At 35.9% G+C, this 21,879-nt stretch overlaps 1 protein-coding gene across 2 annotated transcripts; it reads right to left on the bottom strand.

Annotated features, from left to right (window-relative positions):
* Positions 1-2,552: 2,552 nt before the first annotated feature.
* On the bottom strand, positions 2,553-20,971 carry LOC117334274 (Krueppel-like factor 9). Of its 2 annotated transcripts, XR_004534067.1 has the most exons (4): positions 19,410-20,971; positions 17,210-17,299; positions 6,936-11,661; positions 2,553-6,905 (listed from the first exon to the last, which is right to left on the bottom strand). XR_004534067.1 is itself a non-coding variant. In XM_033893787.1 (3 exons), the coding sequence occupies exons 1-3, from the start codon at positions 19,888-19,890 to the stop codon at positions 11,474-11,476; spliced, it is 759 nt and encodes a 252-aa protein (XP_033749678.1). In that variant the 5' UTR covers positions 19,891-20,971; the 3' UTR covers positions 2,553-11,473. The 2 variants fall into 2 exon arrangements, 1 of the variants encoding a protein (XP_033749678.1); XM_033893787.1 differs by having other exon boundaries at positions 2,553-11,661.
* Positions 20,972-21,879: the final 908 nt, after the last annotated feature.

Here is a 21,879-nt window from a genome sequence, read left to right as displayed (position 1 = left end):
GACGCCTGAACCATTTTTTTCGGCATAGCCGTCTAATTTTGTTTTGGCCCCGGATATGACGCGACAGGTGGCGTTACTGGTCAAGATGAAGTATGTGATTGGTCAATGTAGCGGTCAATGCAAAATGTAGATATACAGTTAAAAACGAAACAAAGTTAAGGGACCTCACGGTAAACCAATATTTATTTTGTATTTTTCGGCATAGCCGTTTAATATTCTTTTGGCCCCGGATATGACGCGACAGGTGGCGTTACTGGTCAAGATGAAGTATGTGATTGGTCAATGTAGCGGTAAATGCAAAATGCAGATATGCAGTCAAAAACGAAACAAAGTTAAGATCGAATGCAAGCTGAATAAGTGAATGTATCTTTTTAAATGACACATTAATAAAATTATATTCCTGATTCAAATGCAGTCTTATTTTCACCAAAAATGATTCAAACTGATATTATTTTGATATCCATGCTGAAACGCATTCAATTCGTTAATTTATTTCACCAGCAGTTTTACATTATAACCACCAGCATTAAAACTATGCCGTTTATCTTTTTTTAAGATATTTCTTGTTTTATCATATTATTGGGTATATCTTTTAAAAAAATAACCTTCTGAACAATAACCATTCGAATTTGATGATGTATGTGAAAATTTTGTGACATATACGATAAACGCATGCGCACAACAAACTAAAACACATGGAAACAAAAATGGCTTCCAATGTGAATCGACTGCGGTTGAAAACGATAACAGCTTCCGCAATGAAGAGAATAATAGGAAAATGGGCCAACACAATCCTAGAATTAAACTTGGGAAGCAGAACAATAGATTGTAACAGTTCAAACATGAAAACAGCAGTAATACGGACGCCGCTCGTATTCTGCTTGATTGTTTGATAGTAGGTCATGACAATCTCGGTAATATTTACACAAACTCGGTAATATTAACACAAACTCGGTAATAGTTCCACAAACTCGGTAATATTTATACAGTCTGTACCAGTACTGAACAGTGTTTAAACGTATTTACACATAAATATGTGTGCCGTAATATATACAGAACGTGTTATTTAACATTTAAACCACTGTATAATATCGTTATCCAACTAACCCAGATGGAATATAGATATCGCCTTGTAAACTATCGTGTGTTTGTGTTGCCACGATTTCAAAACAGTCACGTAATGATTTAAAAATAATTTCCGCGCTAAATTTAGAGGGGGTTTCCCAACTAAATCGAGTGGTCAAGCTGGACATAGGGATTGACTGTGAACATTGGGACAGCACAGAAACATAACTGGAAAGGAACAAAACGCGTACATTCAGTGAAAATTGCAACGTTTTTACCGTGATGTCCCTTTTAAATTGAATGCAAGCTGAATAAGTGGATGCATCTATTCAAATGACACATTTGCAGTCTTATTATCACCAAAAATGATCAAACTGATATAATGTTGTTATCCGTGCTGAAACTGCGCATTTATTAATTACAATGTAGTTCGTTAATATATATATTTCACCAGTAGTTTTACATTATAACCACCAGCATTAAAACTATGCCGTTTATCTTTTTTAAAGATATTTCTTGTTTCAATTTAAGTTTCAAATAAAGGAACAATCAGAGATTTCATTTCCTGGTTGCAACTTAAAAACTGTGAGTCTAAAAACCGCATTCGACAGGTGAGGGCCATTTTATCAACCCGCGGGGTTATAGCAACGAAAACGTTTCAAGGGGAGTGTGTAGGAGTTACTTCCCTTTGTCCAACTCGTTGCTGATTTATGCAATTCTCAGCAATAAAGTAGATACTATGATTTTAAAATTTTCCCCACAATATATGTATCTTAAACAGACGTTTTCAATCATTCAATCATATAAAAGCAAGAATCTTATCATGAAATAACAAGTACTTTGGGGAAGACAAAAATGTATTGTTTTCTTTTTTTTTATTTGAAGAAATTATTCGGTCCCATCCTGAACTCATCAGGTATTATAGAAAATGCAACAGTAGATTTTCCGATGATTTCCGAATTACTTTGTCCTCGTCGAAAACTGCTATTGGTATTGTGCTGGAGCACAGCAAGTAAAATAACAACAGTCATTTTCCTTTCCTTAACACCCCACTAAAGTTCAGCTCAGTGGCACAACTCAGTCTACTTCAGCTAGCTGAAGCAGAGACCTATATTAATATAGGTCTCTGGCTGAAGGTCTCTGACTTTTTTTTTTGGTTCTGACGCCAACCGACACACGGCGCCTGTCCCAAGTTTATCGCCGTGTCACCCTCTAACATTGTTGGAGTTAACTTAATCTGGAGAAAGTTGAAGTTGGCGGTCATCTTGGATCTAGGATCGACCCGAAAAATGACAACACTTTGTCGCGACCGTTTCGTGGTCATTCAAAGCAACATTGAGCAAAATCAATACAGAGATGAAACTTGAGATGTCTGAAATGTTGAAAGTGTACTGAGGAGCAAGGCGCAAGACAATAAGATCACCCGACCCTACAGGTCAGATGACCTAAAACAAATCATTTATCAAACATAATTCCAAACGAAATAGTTCTGTATAATATATCTTTTATTTTGAGGATTTTAAGACACATTGGATGAACTCTTAATGTCAATATTCAAAATACATATACAAGACAAACAATTAAAACTACATTATAAAGATCATTGTCATTATAGCACGTGTTACTACATCCCCATAACAACTGTAACGAAACAAAGTTTATATCATCTCCTGAATTAATATGCAATCCTAGCACATAACAGTATAAATATATTTCCGGTAAGAGATTCAAACATGAGACAAGAGTACTATGACCTACCGTACACTGTTTTACTTTCTATACCTGTATCACGAGTACCGTGTCAATCCTACCTTCGTCCTCAGACAGCATTTAATAAAAGATTTGGCTTTTATTTGACAGAACGGAAGGAGTAACACGGATAAAAACATTCAAAACAACTGTTTTATGAAAGAACATTTATATTTCTGGAATGTACAACTAACTCACTAGATGTTTTACCAAAACTTCTCCTTTTTTCTATAGTGCTGCAATATTATCTTTAACTTTGGATTGTTTCCAGGGTAACATACATTTGTATATATATCCATTTCACTAGAAAAGTCATTAATCATAAAATTTCCAGGCTCATGCCTTTTCTCACTGTTTCACTAAGAAAATGGGTCGAGCCTACATCGCTAGATATTGGAAAACATTTCCCCATTTATGGAGCCACCTCTCTGCACCTTGCAAGGAAATCAACATATTCAAATGATTTTTAATTTAGATGAAATCTCACTAATATTTACAATTGTGACTTCCTCTATTGGACCCCACCTCCCTACTTCCATTACTATAGATAATATACAACATTCAGCTTTCAGGTTTTCCAAAGAATCCTGCATGCCGAAGTCAAAAAAATCATTCCTTCCATACAGATGGATTAAGACTTCGAAACAATTTTCTTTCCCTATGGGGCCTCCTCTGACACCAGGAGAGCCAGACCTGACATTTATATAATATTCGACCTCCTTTACCAGTAATGCTCCAGAGCAAATTTGATTAAAAAATCATTCAGTAGTTAAGGACTAGTAGCAATTCAAAGGATTTCACTCTATTTTCCCTTATAATAGGCCCTGCTTCTCTGACCCAAGGGGAGACACGTCCTCCATACAAAACATAATAGTCACTGCCCAGTAATGCTCCTGCCCTTATTTCCCGTATTGTAACAAGACGTCCATTAATAATATGACATTTGATTTCTTCTCTCCAATAATGCTCCACACCAAATTTTGAAATATGCATTCTGAGAGTATCTATTGCTTAATCAAAACATGTCCCCTACCGGCCCCCGCATGTCAGATATACCAAATGATGATATTTACAAAAAAATGAAATATTGTCGACATCCTAATACAGTTATTAAGCGAATAGCGAGTCATTTCAAAACTTGAACCATCACTTAAACATGATGATTCTGACAAAAAATTTGGTGAATGATTGTCCAAACATGCCAAAAATAGGGTAACAAGAAATATCTTCAAACAAGAGGCCCACGAGCCTTAACGGCCATTTTTCTATAAAGGCCCTAATACTAGTGTAGTATACATACTCACTAGCAGTAAAGAGGTACTGAAAATAATTGGAATTCCATGTGGGAATCTGGACCCATTCAAAAAATACTAACACTTCATCAGTACCATCATAGGATCATTCCTGGCAAGTTTCAACTAAATCCAGCAATGGAATTTTAGAATATAATTTGGATCTTGGATTTAAGGCCGATCCAAAAAATTACAACACCAAAGCAGGACAATCGCACGATCATTTGAGGCAAGTTTGAGCTGAATCCCAAAGGGGAAACGTGAGAAGAAGTTTGAAATGTGTATTATGCAAAAATAACTTCTTTAGTGATATATACATGTATGACTGAAGTTTTGGGGTATACTCAGCATTAGCCTAATAACTTTGCAACAGTTCATGTGCAACTTACGAGCAGCAAACTTAGTCAGCTAAACATATAACCTCTGGTATATAAAATTACTACAATCTTTCATTCTTTTCAGAGTTTAAATAGATATCTTCATACAAATCCAGGTATTACATTAGTTAAAACTCAGAGTCTACGATATTCAGGTGAAAATACATATCCAGTTTTCAGGTAAACGACTATGAATTAAAAATATCGTCCATTGGTTTGCTTTTACTCTCATAAACAAAATTAGAAATATTGGTGATTGTTCTCCGCGAACCCAATGTTACTGTTTTGATGATAATTACCTACTGATTTTCAACACACAAAAATGGAATTTCTTGCGTAATACTCTGGGTAAAAGAAACTTTTGTATGTTTTTTTTTTCATTACACTTTATATAGTTATATCAATTGATATATTTTATCCATATCTTTGATATAAAACGTCTTTCATTACGAGAGCTTAAGTATATATTCAACACATAGTAAAATTGTCCCCAATTGGTCTCTTCTTGAAAGGTACTTAACTTGTGCAGACCTAAACAATATACAGTTGTATATACATGTATCAGAAACATATGAAAACATTCCCAAATGTTAGGCCATTATATGCATAACCAAAAAAATGTTGATGAATGGACGTTTAAACATGAACTATAAATTATACATGTACAGTCATTCTGAACACAATGACCTAAAAACTTATTTACAAGTTCTCAATATTAGTTTGAGATCAAACCGTCATGGAAATCAACATATGGTATTTTTTCAACTGGGATTTAATGTATAATAGTAAAATATCATTTAAAGCCATATGATCTACGATATTCTTGTCAAAAATATATGTCCAGTTTTAAGGGAAAATGAATTAATTTAAAACCTGCCTTACAATGTTTTGTTTTCAATCTCATAATCGTAATTAAAGAGATATCAACGACTGTTTCCTCCAACTCATCACTATGATTGTGATAATAATTACCTACAGATTTTCAACATCCCATTTCTCCTGTAATATTCAAGATCAAAAAAAATCCACACATTATTTAGTTATGCCAATTAAATCTGACAATGTTTTGTGAGGATTAAATACCGTAGATCATATGTGTTTAGTGTATTTTTTATATTCGAGATTCGATGAACGTAAGCAGATTCAATTCTTGCCAGTGGAATTCAAATGTACAGATATTCACAAAAAAAGATATGACAGATAAAATAAAAATGTAATTCGCGTATAACTTATTTATCAAAACAAACAAAAAATCACACAAATCCTTCTTCAGTATAACATATGAACTTCAGAAGTCAAAGGAAAAAAGGATTAAGTTTTTAAATTATTACACAAAACACACTCCAATTTGTTATATCATAAATTATCACAAAATTAGAACTAGTCAAGAGATATGTTGACACAAATACCTTTTCATGCCTTTTTGTCAATTATTTTAGACAGAAATAGTTTGATTATCATCGCAAATTGTATATCATATCATAGTCGAATCTGCTCAATAGACCATCACTATTAAAATGGGTCCTCTGCCCTAAAATCTTAACATGACACACAAACTGACGCCGGGTAAAACATTTTGCTCCGGAGTCATGCGATGACATAAAAATCAAAACCAAGATGTCTATATATAAAGACTAAATGTCTAATATATTTGGATTACTAAATAGGGGTTCAAAAGATATCTTGTAAAAAAAAATACTTCTTTTTTTGGTGTCAAATGTGACAGACTGACAGATAGTGTTCCAATCTTCACAAACCATCCCAAATGTGATCCTGGCTGTTTTAATAGCCACATACAATATCTGAATGAATTTCAAGTTTATCTGGTCGAACCAATCATTCTGCTACCAAGCCAAAGGATATTATATTTTGTATTATGGCTAAAATTATGTATAAATATATACATATATATCAACTGTTCAAAGCAAGGTTATGTAGTTTTTAGACAAAATCAGAAAGTGACAATAATATTGGCGAAAAAATATGACCTCTTCAAAATAACAACCTTAACATTTAACATGGAATTCTGCCCAAAAACAGTTGTAGACCCAGCTAAGGCTTGAAAATCCTTCCTTAACTTACATGTACCATTCTCCAGCTTGATACAGAACCAGTATGTGATATAAATGAACAGAAACAAAATATAAATTTGGTTTCATCATCACATAACACTCCATTAGGAGTTTTATTGCCTTTTCTATGTAAGTAAAACACAAGTTTAATTTGAATGGCTTCATAACTTTGAACTAAATTCTGCCTGCTCTGCAATCACCTAACCTGACTACTGACCAATCACAATCACCTAACCTGATTACTGACCAATCACAATCACCTAACCTGACTACTGACCAATCACAATCACCTAACCTGATTACTGACCAATCACAATCACTAAACCTCACTACTGACCAATCACAATCACCTACCCTCACTAATGACAAATCACCATCACCTACCCTTTCTACTGACCCTATCACAAAATATCTTTGGTTAAAATCACATTTCATAACGCATCACATTTCAAACTTGAACAATACCGCCAACCCTTTGCCTGAAAACATAGTAAATTCCATTTTTCTTTCAGTGTAGGCAATGTGACTTACAGTATTACATAATTGCAGTCACATTGACTATAATCTTCATTGAAACAAGCCTATAAGATATCTTGATAAAGACGATGCAAACCAACTTATAATTTTAGACTTTTATGCATAGAGCTATGAATTATGATTGAAATGAATTCTATTTCTATTAATATTAAAAGATGTGGGTGTGCCAATTCATCATCACGCGAACCTCTCAACTTAAGAAAATGAGATTTAATGGAAATTGCACCAAATCTAAATGTGCAGGTATTTACGAAAATGACAAAAATTCACCAGGTCCGTCTTTATTTCATAAACGAACAACTCTGGTCCAACCAGTCCAAACATTTGGACCGCAATAAACGAAAACGGCCATGGCATGGTCACCAAAATGTTGACTATAATCATGATCATCAAAACGTTTTATATAATCATAATCACCAAAATGTTTCATCTAATCATGACCACCAAATGTTTAGTATAGACTGAGGCTGTATTCTCTATTAAGTTCAAATTAACCGGCTCATTGCTGCAGATACCCAACCCCAGTGGTTGTTCCTCAATAATATCCTTTCATTTTACCATCCTTCCTTCTATTACCTTATTGCATTAGCATCAAAGACTCTCAGCACCATCCATAGTGATATTACAAAGTCATAACATGTTGTATACTGTATTATGATTGTAACAAGTAAGAATCACCCCTTTTGATTTCAATGAGATATTTCAAATAAAAAATATGGCAATCACAATATCAGCTCACAAATGCCTTGGCATTGTGAGCGAAAACAATACATTTACAAAAATATATGTCAATGACACTATTACAATAACAAACAAGAGCCTTAACCTTTTCAACCCTATTAAACTTCAGTGGACTCTGCCTTTCATTTATCATTTGAAGTCCAATATGGTAAGTAGGGGTGAAAGAGTTAATGGTCATCTGACTCTGGTATATACTCACTAGCAGTATATTGGTACTGAAAACAATTGGGACTCCATGTGGTAAGTTGGACCAGTTTGAAAGATAACAGCACTTTCCCTGGTTAAGAGAAACATCTGTACAGGGCAAGAGAAACACATGTACAGGGTAAGAGAAACACCTGTACAGGATAAGAGAAACACCTGTACAGGGTACGAGAAACACCTGTACAGGGTACGAGAAACACCTGTACAAGGTAAGAGAAACACCTGTACAGGGTATGAGAAACACCTGTACAGAGTAAGAGAAACACCTGTATAGGGTAAGAGAAACACCTGTCCAGGGTAAGAGAAACAACTGTCCAGGGTAAGAGAAACACCTGTACAGGGTAAGAGAAACACCTGTCCAGGGTAGGAGAAATACCTGTCCAGGGTAAGAGAACACCTGTACAGGGTAAGAGAAACCTTTACTGAAAAGCTCACTAATTTTGATAATTGCAGCACACTTTACCAAAATTAAAGTTTTTCTCCCTTTTTTTTTTGAAATCACCATTCACCATAACATTTACCGCTTAAATTATAAATGATAATCTTTTTCATTCAAGTTCAACAACTTCATGGCATAAAGTTATCAATAGCTTTCTACATAAATCTCAAAAATATATCCTGTTTTACTTTCCCTATTTAATCAAATGCAAACACCGGTAACATTCTAGAAGTAAAATCATTATTAAATAGGGTGGTTGGGTGGCACAGTGGTAACACATCTGCCTTTCACCTAGGGGTCCGGGGTTTGACTCCCTGACTGGATGTGAAATAGAAAGGAGTTACCTGCCCGACCAGGTAGGTTTCTACAGGTACTCAAGTTTCCTCCCATAGGCCGACAAGAGTGATTTATATTAGTTGGTATGACTTGTTTTGCAATTGTTGTAAAATAAATAAAGTCTACATAATTTATATATATACATGTATAATTAATTACTGAATATCGTTATGTACTACCATTTCCAATTGACTTATACACACCAATGAGAACTCCATATTTAATCTGTTTATATATACAATGTACCTTGCGTGTTGTTATTATTTTCTGTGTTCTCTTGGTAATACATTAAATCATCTTACAAAAGTTGCCCACTCTTATCTTTGCCTGAGGAAGAGAAGTACATTTTGTAGTAGTTTAAAAGCTAGGGTATTTTCAGTGAGCATTGTAAGGTTGTATATATATTTCCCCTTTTAGGGATTCCAAAATAGTACTTATTTTTCACAAGCTTCATATCATACAGTAAACAATCTCTTTAAAATATCATAGCACTTTATAGGAAAATCACAGTAATATTATCACAATCTCTGTATCTATTCCCAAGAGTCATGGTTTAGCTATCAAATGTACACATGATTACATGTAATAACTATCCATGTGTTATTCTTCCGTATCGTACCAAATTTATTCTGTAATTAGCCCTAGGGTCAAAATTTCAATAAACCTTTACTCAAAGCAGGAGACGGACTATTTGCAGGACAAAGAAAAAACATTTTTTAGTGTTTCTTGTGGACCACAACAGAATTGATGTACTTTTTATCAGGTATTAGCCGACTGACAATTTAACATTACCTTACCTGTTTGTAATTAAATCTTATTAAAGTATTACTTTTTCAAAATGGCAACAATCTTGGATTTTGGACTGACCTGAAAATAACACTTGGTCAGGATAATATTATTTATGACAAGATTCATTCAAATCCTACTGGTGGAAATTGAGAAACTTAAAATATAAAATTGTGTGGTAATCAGACAACACACCTGTTTTTGGGTCATATACAAGATACAAGAATTTTTTTTCACAGCCGAATATGTTGTATTGGAAAATTAGCTCTGTAGCGCTATTGTTACGTCAAATGACATAAAAATGCACAAATGTCATATTTTTCACAATATTTGTATCCTTTAAGTCAATTCTACCCATTTTAACCCTGCCCTTCCTCCCCCTGGGTGGGCAAATGTTCAAAATAATCATTAGATCAAAATGCCATCTCAGACTTAATATTTCTAATTCAAAACGTACTAAATTTCCCGGAAATATCCTTTTCCAAATTACTATAGCAACCTTCAGCCCTCCCCAGAAGCACATGTGAAGGCTGGGGTGAAACTCACTACTTTTATAAAGCACCTAAGGTTGTTTCACTTGTTTGTAGCATATCTGGATCTTAAGACTGTTGAAAGTTAAGCCAATTTGAAATCTTAGATTAGAATACTGAAATGAAAAGCATAAATCTTTCAATAAGTTATACAAATGATATTACTGTTATTCTAACAAATCAGAATATGGCTAAGGAAAGCACTACTGTATATCAGGATTATTTCAAGTTTCAAGGAGATTGATTGAAAATTGTAGGCAGAGATCTTCAGGCACATAAAAGTCTTTCCCCAACGTAATTACAGGATCTTTATATGGTATATATACATAGGAACTTTAATTTGTTTTTATTCCATGAAAGATTTTATGAAGCTTATCAAGTTTTGAAAGTTTTTACTTTTATGAGCCTTGGTGAGCAAAAATTAAACCTTTGAGACAAATTTTATAAAATTTGATATGAACTGAAAACAAATTTCAGATATTTTTTATCACATAACTCAAAACAATTAACAGGATAAAAAGTCAAAATGTGGAGGGCAAATTCAAATGGAGGCAGCCATTTTGTGGAGCCATATACAATTCATGATGTAACATCATTTGTCTACATTATGATGTTACAATCATTTTCTGGAGCAGCCAACAAAAAGTACTCCAAGGAATATTACACTATAGTGACATATACGAAAATACCACATGGGCAAATTCACTGGATAACAGACCAATTATGAAATGAAAATGTGTTGGTAATTTCACAGAACTACAATATACATGAGTGAGTTTGTTACAGGTGTGGGCTTATTGCCAGATATGGAAGTTACCAAGTAGGGATATATATATTGAATAATGCTTGCTATTTCGTGCTGAAAACCATTCTGATATAGTCTTGAGCTGTGTATTCTCACACTGGTATAACTGACATGGACGTATGTCTGATGCCGACAACTCTTCTCTAATACTTACTCAATATCAACATCAATTAACATTGACTTGACTTGCAATGTAGACAATTGTCAACTCATTCTTTAGTTAAACTTATAGTCAAATAGACTTGTTTGAAACTGTATGGTTAATTGTCTTTCAAATCACGCTATAGTCAAATAGACTTGTTTGAAACCGTATGGTAAATGTCTTTCATATCACCATATAGTCAAATAGACTTGTTTGAAACCGTATGGTTAATTGTCTTTCAAATCATGCTATAGTCAAATAGACTTGTTTGAAACCGTATGGTTAATTGTCTTAAAATCACGCTATAGTCAAATAGACTTGTGTGAAACCGTATGGTTAATTGTCTTTCAAATCACACTATAGTCAATAAGACTTGCGTGAAACCTTTTGTTTGTCTCTCAAACAACGCTTGAACTCGAAGCCAAGCGATCCCCGCCATCACTTTTTGTTGATTCGTGCTTCACTGCCTGACGGATACGCTTCAACATGCCTTCTTCAAACTCGGGGTGGCGACGAGCATGTTTGTTCAGATGGTCACTCCTCATAAACCTTTTCTCACAAAGGGGACATTGGAACTTCTTCTCACCTACAACAATAGTAATGCTTGGATACAAATAAAATTTCACATTTATATAGCTACAATGTATTTGTATGAAGTGTAAAACTAGATGTAAAATGAACCAACTCTATTCAGTATACATTTGTATACTAAAACATGAAAGGGGAAAGATTTTTTTACTTTATCTACATATACCAAGCATGATTAAAAAGGCGCTCTTTGATAAAAAACAAGAGGCCCAGGGGCCTTAACGGTCATCTGACTCTAAATTAAAAACCTTCTATTATTGTAGTATGTATTCTCTGTAGCAAGTATATAGTGGCAGTGTTGGCCATGGTGGCCATCTTGGATTTCTGACCGATCCAATAAATAACAACACTTGGCCAGAACCATCTCAGGATCATTTCTGGTAAGTTACAGCTGAATCCCACTGATGGAATTTGAGAAGAAGTTTGAAATAGGTGTTGTTCAGGAAAAACCATGATTGCGCAATCATGTTACAAAATGGCCACCGTGGCTACCATGTCGAAGCTTTTACGAAGCCAAAAAATAACCACACTTTGTTGCCTCTCCTTCCTTAACATCCTCACCAATTTCCAGCTCAATCGCACCAGTGGAACTGGAGAAGAAGTTTAAAACGTGTTTTTCAAGATGGTTGCCATGGCGGCCATCTTGGATTTCTGACCGACTTGAAAAATAACAACACTTGGTCAGGACCATCACAAAATCATTTCTGGTAAGTAAGAGCTCAATCCCACTGGTGGAATTTGAGAAGAAGTTTGATATAGGTGTTGTTTAGAAGAACCATGATTGCGCAATCATTTTACAAAATGGCTGCCGTGGCTGCAATGTCAAAGTTTTTACGAGGCCGAAAAAATAACAACACTTTATTGGCTCTCCTTCCTTAACATCCTCACCAATTTTCAGCTCAATCGCACCAGTGGAACTGGAGAAGTTTAAAATGTGTTTTTCAAGATGGTTGCCATGGCGGCCATCTTGGATTTCTGACCGACTTGAAAAATAACAACACTTGGTCAAGACCATCTCAGGATCATTTCTGCTTAGTAAGAGCTGAATCCCACTGGTGGAATTTGAGAAGAAGTTTGATATAGGTGTTGTTCAGAAGAACAATGATTGCGCAATCATGTTACAAATGGCTGCCGTGGCTGCCATGTCAAAGTTTTTACGAGGCTGAAAAATAACAACACTTTGTTGCCTCTCCTTCCTTAACATCCTCACCAATTTCCAGCTCAATCGCACCAGTGGAACTGGAGAAGAAGTTTAAAACATGTTTTTCAAGATGGTTGCCATGGCGGCCATCTTGGATTTCTGACCGACTTGAAAAATAACAACACTTGGTCAGGACCATCTCAGGATCATTTCTGGTTAGTTAAAGCTGAATCCCACTGATGGAATTTGAGAAGAAGTTTGAAATAGGTGTTGTTCAGAAGAACAATGATTGCGCAATCATGTTACAAAATGGCTGCCGTGGCTGCCATGTCAAAGTTTTTACGAAGCCGAAAAATAACAACACTTTGTTGCCTCTCCTTCCTTAACATCCTCACCAATTTCCAGCTCAATCACACCAGTGTAACTGGAGAAGAAGTTTAAAATGTGTTTTTCAAGATGGTTGCCATGGCGGCCATCTTGGATTTCTGACCGACCTGAAAAATAACAACACTTCCTCAGGATCATCCCAGGATCATTTCAGGCAAGTTTCAGCTCAATCTCACCAGTGGAACTTGAGAAGAAGTTTCAAATGTGTTTTCAAAATGGCGGCAATTGCGGCCATCTTGGATTTCGGACCGACCCGAAAATTAACAACACTTGGTCAGGACCATCCCAGCATCATTTCAGGCAAGTTTCAGCTCAATCCCACTGGTGGAACTTGAGAAGAAGTTTAAAATGTGAAAAGTTTACGCACGGCGGACGGCGCACGGCAGACGGCGCACGGCGCACGACGACGGACGAAGCATGATGACTATAGGTCATCCTGACCCTTCGGGTCAGATGACCTAACAAGAGGCCCAGGGGCCTTAACGGTCATCTGACTCTAAATTAAAGACCCTTATAATATTGTAGTATACATTCTCTGCAGGTTAAGTGGCACTGTTGGCCATGGTGGCCATCTTGGATTTCTGACCTACCTTAAAAATAATAACACTTGGCCATGACCATCTCAGGATCATTTCTGGTAAGTTAGAGCCAAATCCCACAGGTGGAATTTTAGAAGAAGTTTGAAATATGTGTTGTTCAGGAAAAACATGATTGCGCAATCATGTTACAAAATGGCCACCATGGCTGCCATGTCAAAGTTTTTACGAGGCCGAAAAATAACAACACTTTGTTACCTCTCTTTCCTTAACATCCTCACCAATTTCCAGCTCAATGGCACCAGTGGAACTGGAGAAGAAGTTTAAAATGTGTTTTTCAAGATGGTTGCCATGATGGCCATCTTGGATTTCTGTTCGACTTGAAAAATAACAACACTTGGTCAGGACTATCTCAGGATCATTTCTGGTAAGTTAGAGCTGAATCCCACTGGTGGAATTTGAGAAGAAGTTTGAAATAGGTGTTGTTCAGAAGAACCATGATTGCGCAATCATTTTACAAAATGGCTGCCGTGGCTGCAATGTCGAAGTTTTTACGAAGCCGAAAAATAACAACACTTTATTGGCTCTCCTTCCTTAACATCCTCACCAATTTCCAGCTCAATCGCACCAGTGGAACTGGAGAAGAAGTTTAAAATGTGTTTTTCAAGATGGTTGCCATAGCGGCCACCTTGGATTTCTGACCGACTTGAAAAATAACAACACTTGGTCAGGACCATCCCAGGATCATTTCTGGTAAGTTACAGCTGAATCCCACTGGTGGAATTTGAGAAGAAGTTTGAAATAGGTGTTATTAAGAAGAACATGATTGCGCAATCATTTTACAAAATGGCTGCCGTGGCTGCAATGTCGAAGTTTTTACGAAGCCGAAAAATAACAACACTTTATTGGCTCTCCTTCCTTAACATCCTCACCAATTTCCAGCTCAATCGCACCAGTGGAACTGGAGAAGAAGTTTAAAATGTGTTTTTCAAGATGGTTTCCATAGCGGCCATCTTGGATTTCTGACCGACTTGAAAAATAACAACACTTGGTCAGGACCATCCCAGGATCATTTCTGGTAAGTTAGAGCTGAATCCCACTGGTGGAATTTGAGAAGAAGTTTGAAATAGGTGTTATTAAGAAGAACATGATTGCGCAATCATTTTACAAAATGGCTGCCGTGGCTGCAATGTCGAAGTTTTTACGAAGCCGAAAAATAACAACACTTTATCGGCTCTCCTTCCTTAACATCCTCACCAATTTCCAGCTCAATCGCACCAGTGGAACTGGAGAAGAAGTTTAAAATGTGTTTTTCAAGATGGTTGCCATAGCGGCCATCTTGGATTTCTGACCGACTTGAAAAATAACAACACTTGGTCAGGACCATCCCAGGATCATTTCTGGTAAGTTAGAGCTGAATCCCACTGATGGAATTTGAGAAGAAGTTTGAAATAGGTGTTGCTCAGAAGAACCATGATTGCGCAATCATGTTACAAAATGGCTGCCGTGGCTGCCATGTCAAAGTTTTCACGAAGCCGAAAAATAACAACACTTTATTGGCTTTCCTTCCTTAACATCCTCACCAATTTCTAGCTCAATCGCACCAGTGGAACTGGAGAAGAAGTTTAAAATGTATTTTTCAAGATGGTTGCCATGGCGGCCATCTTGGATTTCTGACTGACCTGAAAAATAACAACACTTCCTCAGGACCATCCCAGGATCATTTCAGGCAAGTTTCAGCTCAATCTCACCAGTGGAACTTGAGAAGAAGTTTCAAATGTGTTTTCAAAATGGCGGCCATGGCGGCCATCTTGGATTTCAGACTGACCCGAAAAATAACAACACTTGGTCAGGACCATCCAAGCATCATTTCAGGCAAGTTTCAGCTCAATCCCACTGGTGGAACTTGAGAAGAAGTTTGAAATGTGAAAAGTTTACGCACGGCGGACGGCGCACGGCGCACGGCGCACGACGACGGACGAAACATGATGACTATAGGTCATCCTGACCCTTCGGGTCAGATGACCTAAAAATGCATATGTATGTCATACTACATCAAAAAATGACCTCCCTTTCCTTCTTTTAACTTTTACTACAATCAATAATTCATAATAAATATCAAAAGTTTTCAGTAATAGTTTAATCATTTATACAATTATACAAATAAACAAACATATCTCTAGAGCCCCAAATTCTCAGCTTCGAAGCCTTTGGCTAGGGACCACTAGTAATCATTTATCTGATTTTTAAAACATTCAATCTGGCTAGGGAACACTAGTAATCATTTATCTGATTTTTAAAACATTCAAATTACTAAATATCATAAAATTTCAGGAGGAAGACATCAGTCTATGTATATATATGTTGTATGATACTTTTATCACACACAATAATAACCTGCTGAGTGGGCTGGGTAATTTACTATCATGCCAGGTTCCTATCTTAATCAATTCTCACTACACATACTATACAGTGTATATGTAATATAAGTCAGCAAGATCTCGCATAGATATATCCCCCACCACTTCATCATTCAAAAATAAATCTGTCCAGAGGTTCCAGATGTAGGTGTCTTGTACACCATCTACTAAGTATTTATTTTAAAAGTGTTAAAGTGCAACCTTTGACCTTAAATCTCAACAGATCAAAACATTTGACCTTTAATCTTAACAGATCACAACCTTTGACCTCTAATCTTAACAGATCACAACCTTTGACCTTTAATCTTAACAGATCAATACCTTTGAATTTTAATCTTAACAGATCACAACAGAAACCTGATCAGGTGAGGAACTTGATGGTATGATGACATGTGGAGTATATGAACTGAATCTATCAAAGAGTTCAAGAAATATCATGTACACAAACATTTTATTTCAAAAGTGGTCATGTGTGTCTTTTGACCTAACTAAATGGGAGTTCAGCGGTTCATGAGAATCAGAGATATCATGTACACAAACTTTTTATTTCAAAATTAATCAAGTGTGACATATCTGATCTTTAATCTTGACTTAATATGCAATGACCACCAAACTTGGGGTGAATTATGTTCACAAGATATGTTGTACACATAAGTTTATTTCAATAGTGGTCGTGTGACCTTTGACTTGTGTAACCTTGACCAATAACCACCAAAATTCAATCGGGTCACAAGGTGTATAATTTGATTATGTTATGTATTTGAACTAAATCTGGCATGAGGATCATGAGATATCATGTACATAAGTTTTTCATTTCAAAAGTCATCGTCAAGTGTGACCTTTGACCTTGAATTAGCTTTGACCAGTGACCAAAAATTTTAATCAGGTGTGAATATGTACTAAAGTTGATGGGTTCATAAGTGATTTTGTGTACACAAACATATCACAGATGGACGGATAGACAGACACACTGACAAAGTGATAACTATATACAAATTACTCACCTTTACTTACTGAGGGTTAATTAACTATATACAGGTATACCATATATATATATCTCACCTGTGTGTGTCCTTATATGTCGAGCCAACTCATCTGATCTAGCAAATCTTTTTTCACAGGCTGGCCAGCTGCATGGGAAAGGACGCTCACCTGAACAAACAATGAGAACATCAACACACTGTTATCTTTTGGTAAAACTTTTTTGTACAGTGTTTCATTTCAGATGAAAGTTATATGTACAATCAGGTCATTATGATCCATAATTATACGACTTGATTCATTTGTTAATGTTATATTCTGCCCAATGCGAGTTCCTTATGGTAAACATCCTTACTAATCCAGGGATTTTCCTACAATTTTTCAACTGGGTCCAGGGTCAATTGAATTAATGGGAATTTCTACGTAACAAAATGTGACATTGGGAAAAATGAAACATAGTGAAATTCATACAAATTTCAGTTTTTCTTTGATGAATATTGACTTTATATTATCTTTTATTTCATTTTGTTATCTGTAGCTGTTTTTTTATTTTTTCAAAGTTCCCTTAATATAGGTCTTTGTATATAAAACATACGGCACTTAATCATTCAAAGGTGACTTCAAAATTGGAATATTTTTAGTGGCAAATTTGGAATTTTCACAAGATTTTTTTAGGGACAAGTCCTTTTAACGGGTTAGGGTTTTTTTTCTATCAGGTAAAAACTGGACACCACAAGAGACCATTTAAGGGAACAGTGCAACCTACAAATGAAGTTTGAGAAATGTCCTAGTACTTCTCGAGAAATATGGTGGACGACAAACCACAATATTGACCATGCACGGGCGACAGATAACCATGGATATACATTGTACAAGTAGCTCACATTCTTATGACAGTGGGCTAAAAAATTATGTAAAAGGTGCTATTATACACCGACAACCTGGCAGTCATGTGACATGAGATCCCAAAATGATTATGTTTAATACGTATGTTTCAAATCTTCTGATGAGTCTCAAAACCGAACATACACAATACCGTGAAATTAAAGACTGATGAAATACTAATCCAAACAGAAACCATATAACTGTCAACAATTCTGCTGAGTCTCAAAATTCAACATGCAAATTTAAAAACTTGGGCCCATAAATTAGGATCCTGTTATTTTCGGCAATCAGTTTGATTTCGTATTTTCGGCAATCAGTTTAATTGCGTACATTGTTCAACAATGTTTGTCACTTGCTTTAATTGTTGTTTATACATTTTGTATATAAAGTTCAGTCCCAATAAAATTAGCTTGATATTTTTTTCCAGGGACTTCATGTAGGATAAACCAAGTGTATACAGTATACTTTATATATTTGAATTATTTTGGCGAATTTATTTCTTGACATTAATAAAATTAATTAACTGGGACTTGTCTTAATTGAACCAAAATATTATTGTATTTTAAAGCACAGTTGTACCAAAAACAAGTGAAGTGCATCATCAAGAATAATAATTGACTTGCAATGTTGAATTAATACTTTAAATTATTCGTATTTTCTATTTTTTTCTGACTTCATTCATGGGTACTTTAATTTAATTTTGTTTTTAAAAAGAAATATCTAGTGATTCCTATGAGTTTCCTTGTAATTTACAGACTGTGTATATGTTGGAAATTAAGGCATTATTAACAAACAAATAAATTTCCCACAGCATTTTGTTCTTTCTTACGGTTACCAAATTATTGTCAAAATAGCAAGGGGAAAATTCCTTGTTATAAATAAATTTTGATTTCTCTAGTAGTCCAAATAGCAATGGAAATGAGAATATTATGAAAAGAAATTAATGTGTGTAAAGTTTTCATCCTAGCAACGTATTCTGGCAAATTAATTATTCATTGAAAAAAAAGGTTTACACTTTTATATTATACAGTAGGCCTAGAATGACTGATTTAGTTAATTCATTGTTGGCATAGATCTATATATATAAATGTTATACGATAGATTGCTGTTTCCATATTTAGCATTACAGTGTAGGCCTATATATGTTCTAGATCTAAAAATAAACACTTATGAAACGCATGTCATTGATTTTAACTATGATTTTATTAAATAAATTTAAATGAAGGTTTAGATCATTGTAATTGTTTTACAACTAAAGTAGACACCGTGTGTCTAAATGTTTAAAATAGGCTATAAATGATGATTTCCTTACATCACCACGCCCAATATTTCATACCGTACATGTGCTCACCTCAATCAAACAAAGAAACTCTTATTTCAATTTAGTCATATTTACCTGTATGTGTCCGAAGATGTGCCTTAAGATGTGAACTTTTCCCATACACCTTTCCACATCCTTTAAAAGAACATTTGTGTACTTTTTTGGATCCACCAGAACGTCCTTTATTGTAACTGTGATCTTCAGTGTTACAGTCAGTGGGCGTGGTGCCATGTTTTGAGCGCTTTCGTTTTCGGGGCGCGTTTGTGTCCAAGAAATTCTCGTCATTTGGCACCGATCGGTAATTATAACTCTGCAACTCATTGTTGATATAATCATGATCTATTGGTTCTTGTTTAAATTTACTCAAGTCCGTCAGTATTCGCGCCAACATAACCAAAGAATTCGGGTCTGTTGTAGTTACGTCGTTAGCTTCATAAGAGGCCATTTTACAATCAGCTGGTTTCGCCGCAACAGCACACGGATTTGACATTGCCACTAAACACTGTGCAGCCAGATCTGTATCAGAATCTCTTCTAGTTACTTCTTGTAAAGCCATATTTCGTCACGTACACAGCTTTATCCAGTGACTGTAAACACGAATTGTCGATAAAAATAGGGCACCGTAATGTTTATATTCTTCCTTTGTCTGTTTGTTGTGTTTCACAACCAAACGAAACAAAAAGTGCTACTGTGTGAGAGTAGTAATGGATAAGCACACGACGAATTGAATGGTAAACATAGTCCTGTTTTAGAAATACTCATCAATGATGTCGTCTGCCTGAATTGTCACCTGAAAGCTCGATAAGATTCATTGAAGTGTGTTCAAAGCTTCGGTATTCGGGTTCTGACCGCGTGCAGTGGGCGTAACCTCTCGTATAGGAAATGACGTTGGTGGAGGTGAAATCTTGTACGCCGTTCTCTAACACGACCCACTTTCCTGGTCCCGGAGTGTTAAACATATTTTTACTCGACAACGATTTTATTGATAATTTCCCATTTTTCTGCCAGTGTCCCATTAAAGATGTTACATATTCGAAAAAAAGTTTTTGTCAGTTGCACATTCTACAATTAAATTACCGGTGTTGGCACGTAGAATATATTAAAAACATAATTTTAGAATACTATTGATTTTAGTACAATGATGTCCAATTTCTATTATTTTGTTAAAAACAGAATAAGATGCCCATGAACCTTAACGGTCACCTGAGTTTTGATATCAAAGTTGATTAAATTGACCCTTTTTGGCCCCGCTCATCAGTCCAGATGGTCAGTGAGGCCAACATATGCATACCATCGAGCAAATGATAACTGGAAACTTTCAGATACTTACTCAAAATTTCGACTTACTAACCCGAAATTTTGAAAATACTAACTACTGTATTTTAGATGGTCTTCAAAATCTCTTAATTTTACATACCAGTTATTATACTAGTCCAGTCAATATACTCAAAATATAGCCCAAAGTGGGACATCATTGTAACAGAATTTATTTCTAGGTTTTTGGAATGGTGGGTCCTACATTATAACAAGGAAAGTCTACCAAAATCGACCTTTAGGAAAATGCCTTTTAGGCCATCAAGGAAATAAGAGAAGATCACGTTTTTACCTTCTTTGAAATGTAATATAATTTATCTTTTGTGTAATACATTATTACAAATTTGTCTGGCACATGTTCTTACATCTTGCCAGGTAGCACTGTCGGACGGGAGGTACACATGGAGGCATAGGTTCTGAAGGAGATAGTGGCTTGTATCGACTGCGCCAGACGGAAGAGACAGGCTTTATCCAAAGGGTCAAAATTCGTCACCTTCGTGAAGTCTGGAGCAGGAGCGAGAAGCAGCATGGGAGCAGGAGAGTGGTAAATGAGGACAGATATTTTCCAGAGGATGCTTTTTTTTTTCCAACACCGCTCCGCCCAGACATATTGTGGTCCCATAGCTCCAAGCAAGTAGTGATACTTGAATTACCAGTGCCATGGGAAGATAGGATGGAGGAAGACAACGAAATGAAGCAAAAGTACCAGCAGCTAGTAGAGGAGTGTCAACTGCCCGAGGTGATGCAGCAGGTGACAAGATGTTGTGGAAACAGCAACACGCCGCAGTACCAGCAAGCGGTAGCTAGAACCGACCGGTCTCTGGGCCTGATCAACCCAGCCGGGACACTCCTGGAGAAGGCCGTGGAAAGCGCCGAAACGCCTGAGGAAGGGTCATCCACCTGATGATGGGACCGGCCAGCATTGGATTCAGTTATCCAGCATACTTAAGGTATCCGACTCCCCAATTTGTCTTGAAATGTGAGTATACTTAAGGTATCCGACTCCCCAATTTGTCTTGAAATGTGAGTATACTTAAGGTATCCGACTCCCCAATTTGTCTTGAAATGCGAGTATACTTAAGGTATCCGACTCCCCAATTTGTCTTGAAATGCGAGTATACTTAAGGTATCCGACTCCCCAATTTGTCTTGAAATGTGCTAATACATGTACATTTTGTATCTTGTTTTTTGTACAATCATTTGATATTGCATATGGTAGATATTGCAGAAC

Source organism: Pecten maximus, chromosome 9, assembly GCF_902652985.1.
Source record: "Pecten maximus chromosome 9, xPecMax1.1, whole genome shotgun sequence".
Taxonomy (NCBI): Eukaryota; Metazoa; Mollusca; class Bivalvia; order Pectinida; family Pectinidae; genus Pecten; species Pecten maximus.
The sequence above is the reverse complement of the archived record's forward strand: the minus strand, read 5'-3'. Positions and strand labels throughout refer to the sequence as shown.

Bases quoted from the DNA above. Each gene is read 5' to 3' on its own strand.
- LOC117334274 (XM_033893787.1), bottom strand. From the start codon at position 19,890: ATGGCTTTACAAGAAGTAACTAGAAGAGATTCTGATACAGATCTGGCT. The intron at 17,300-19,409 runs GTAAATATGACT...TTGTTTGTTCAG, and splicing joins ACATCTTCGGACACATACAG to GTGAGCGTCCTTTCCCATGC. The intron at 11,662-17,209 runs GTGAGATATATA...CTATTGTTGTAG, and splicing joins ACATATAAGGACACACACAG to GTGAGAAGAAGTTCCAATGT.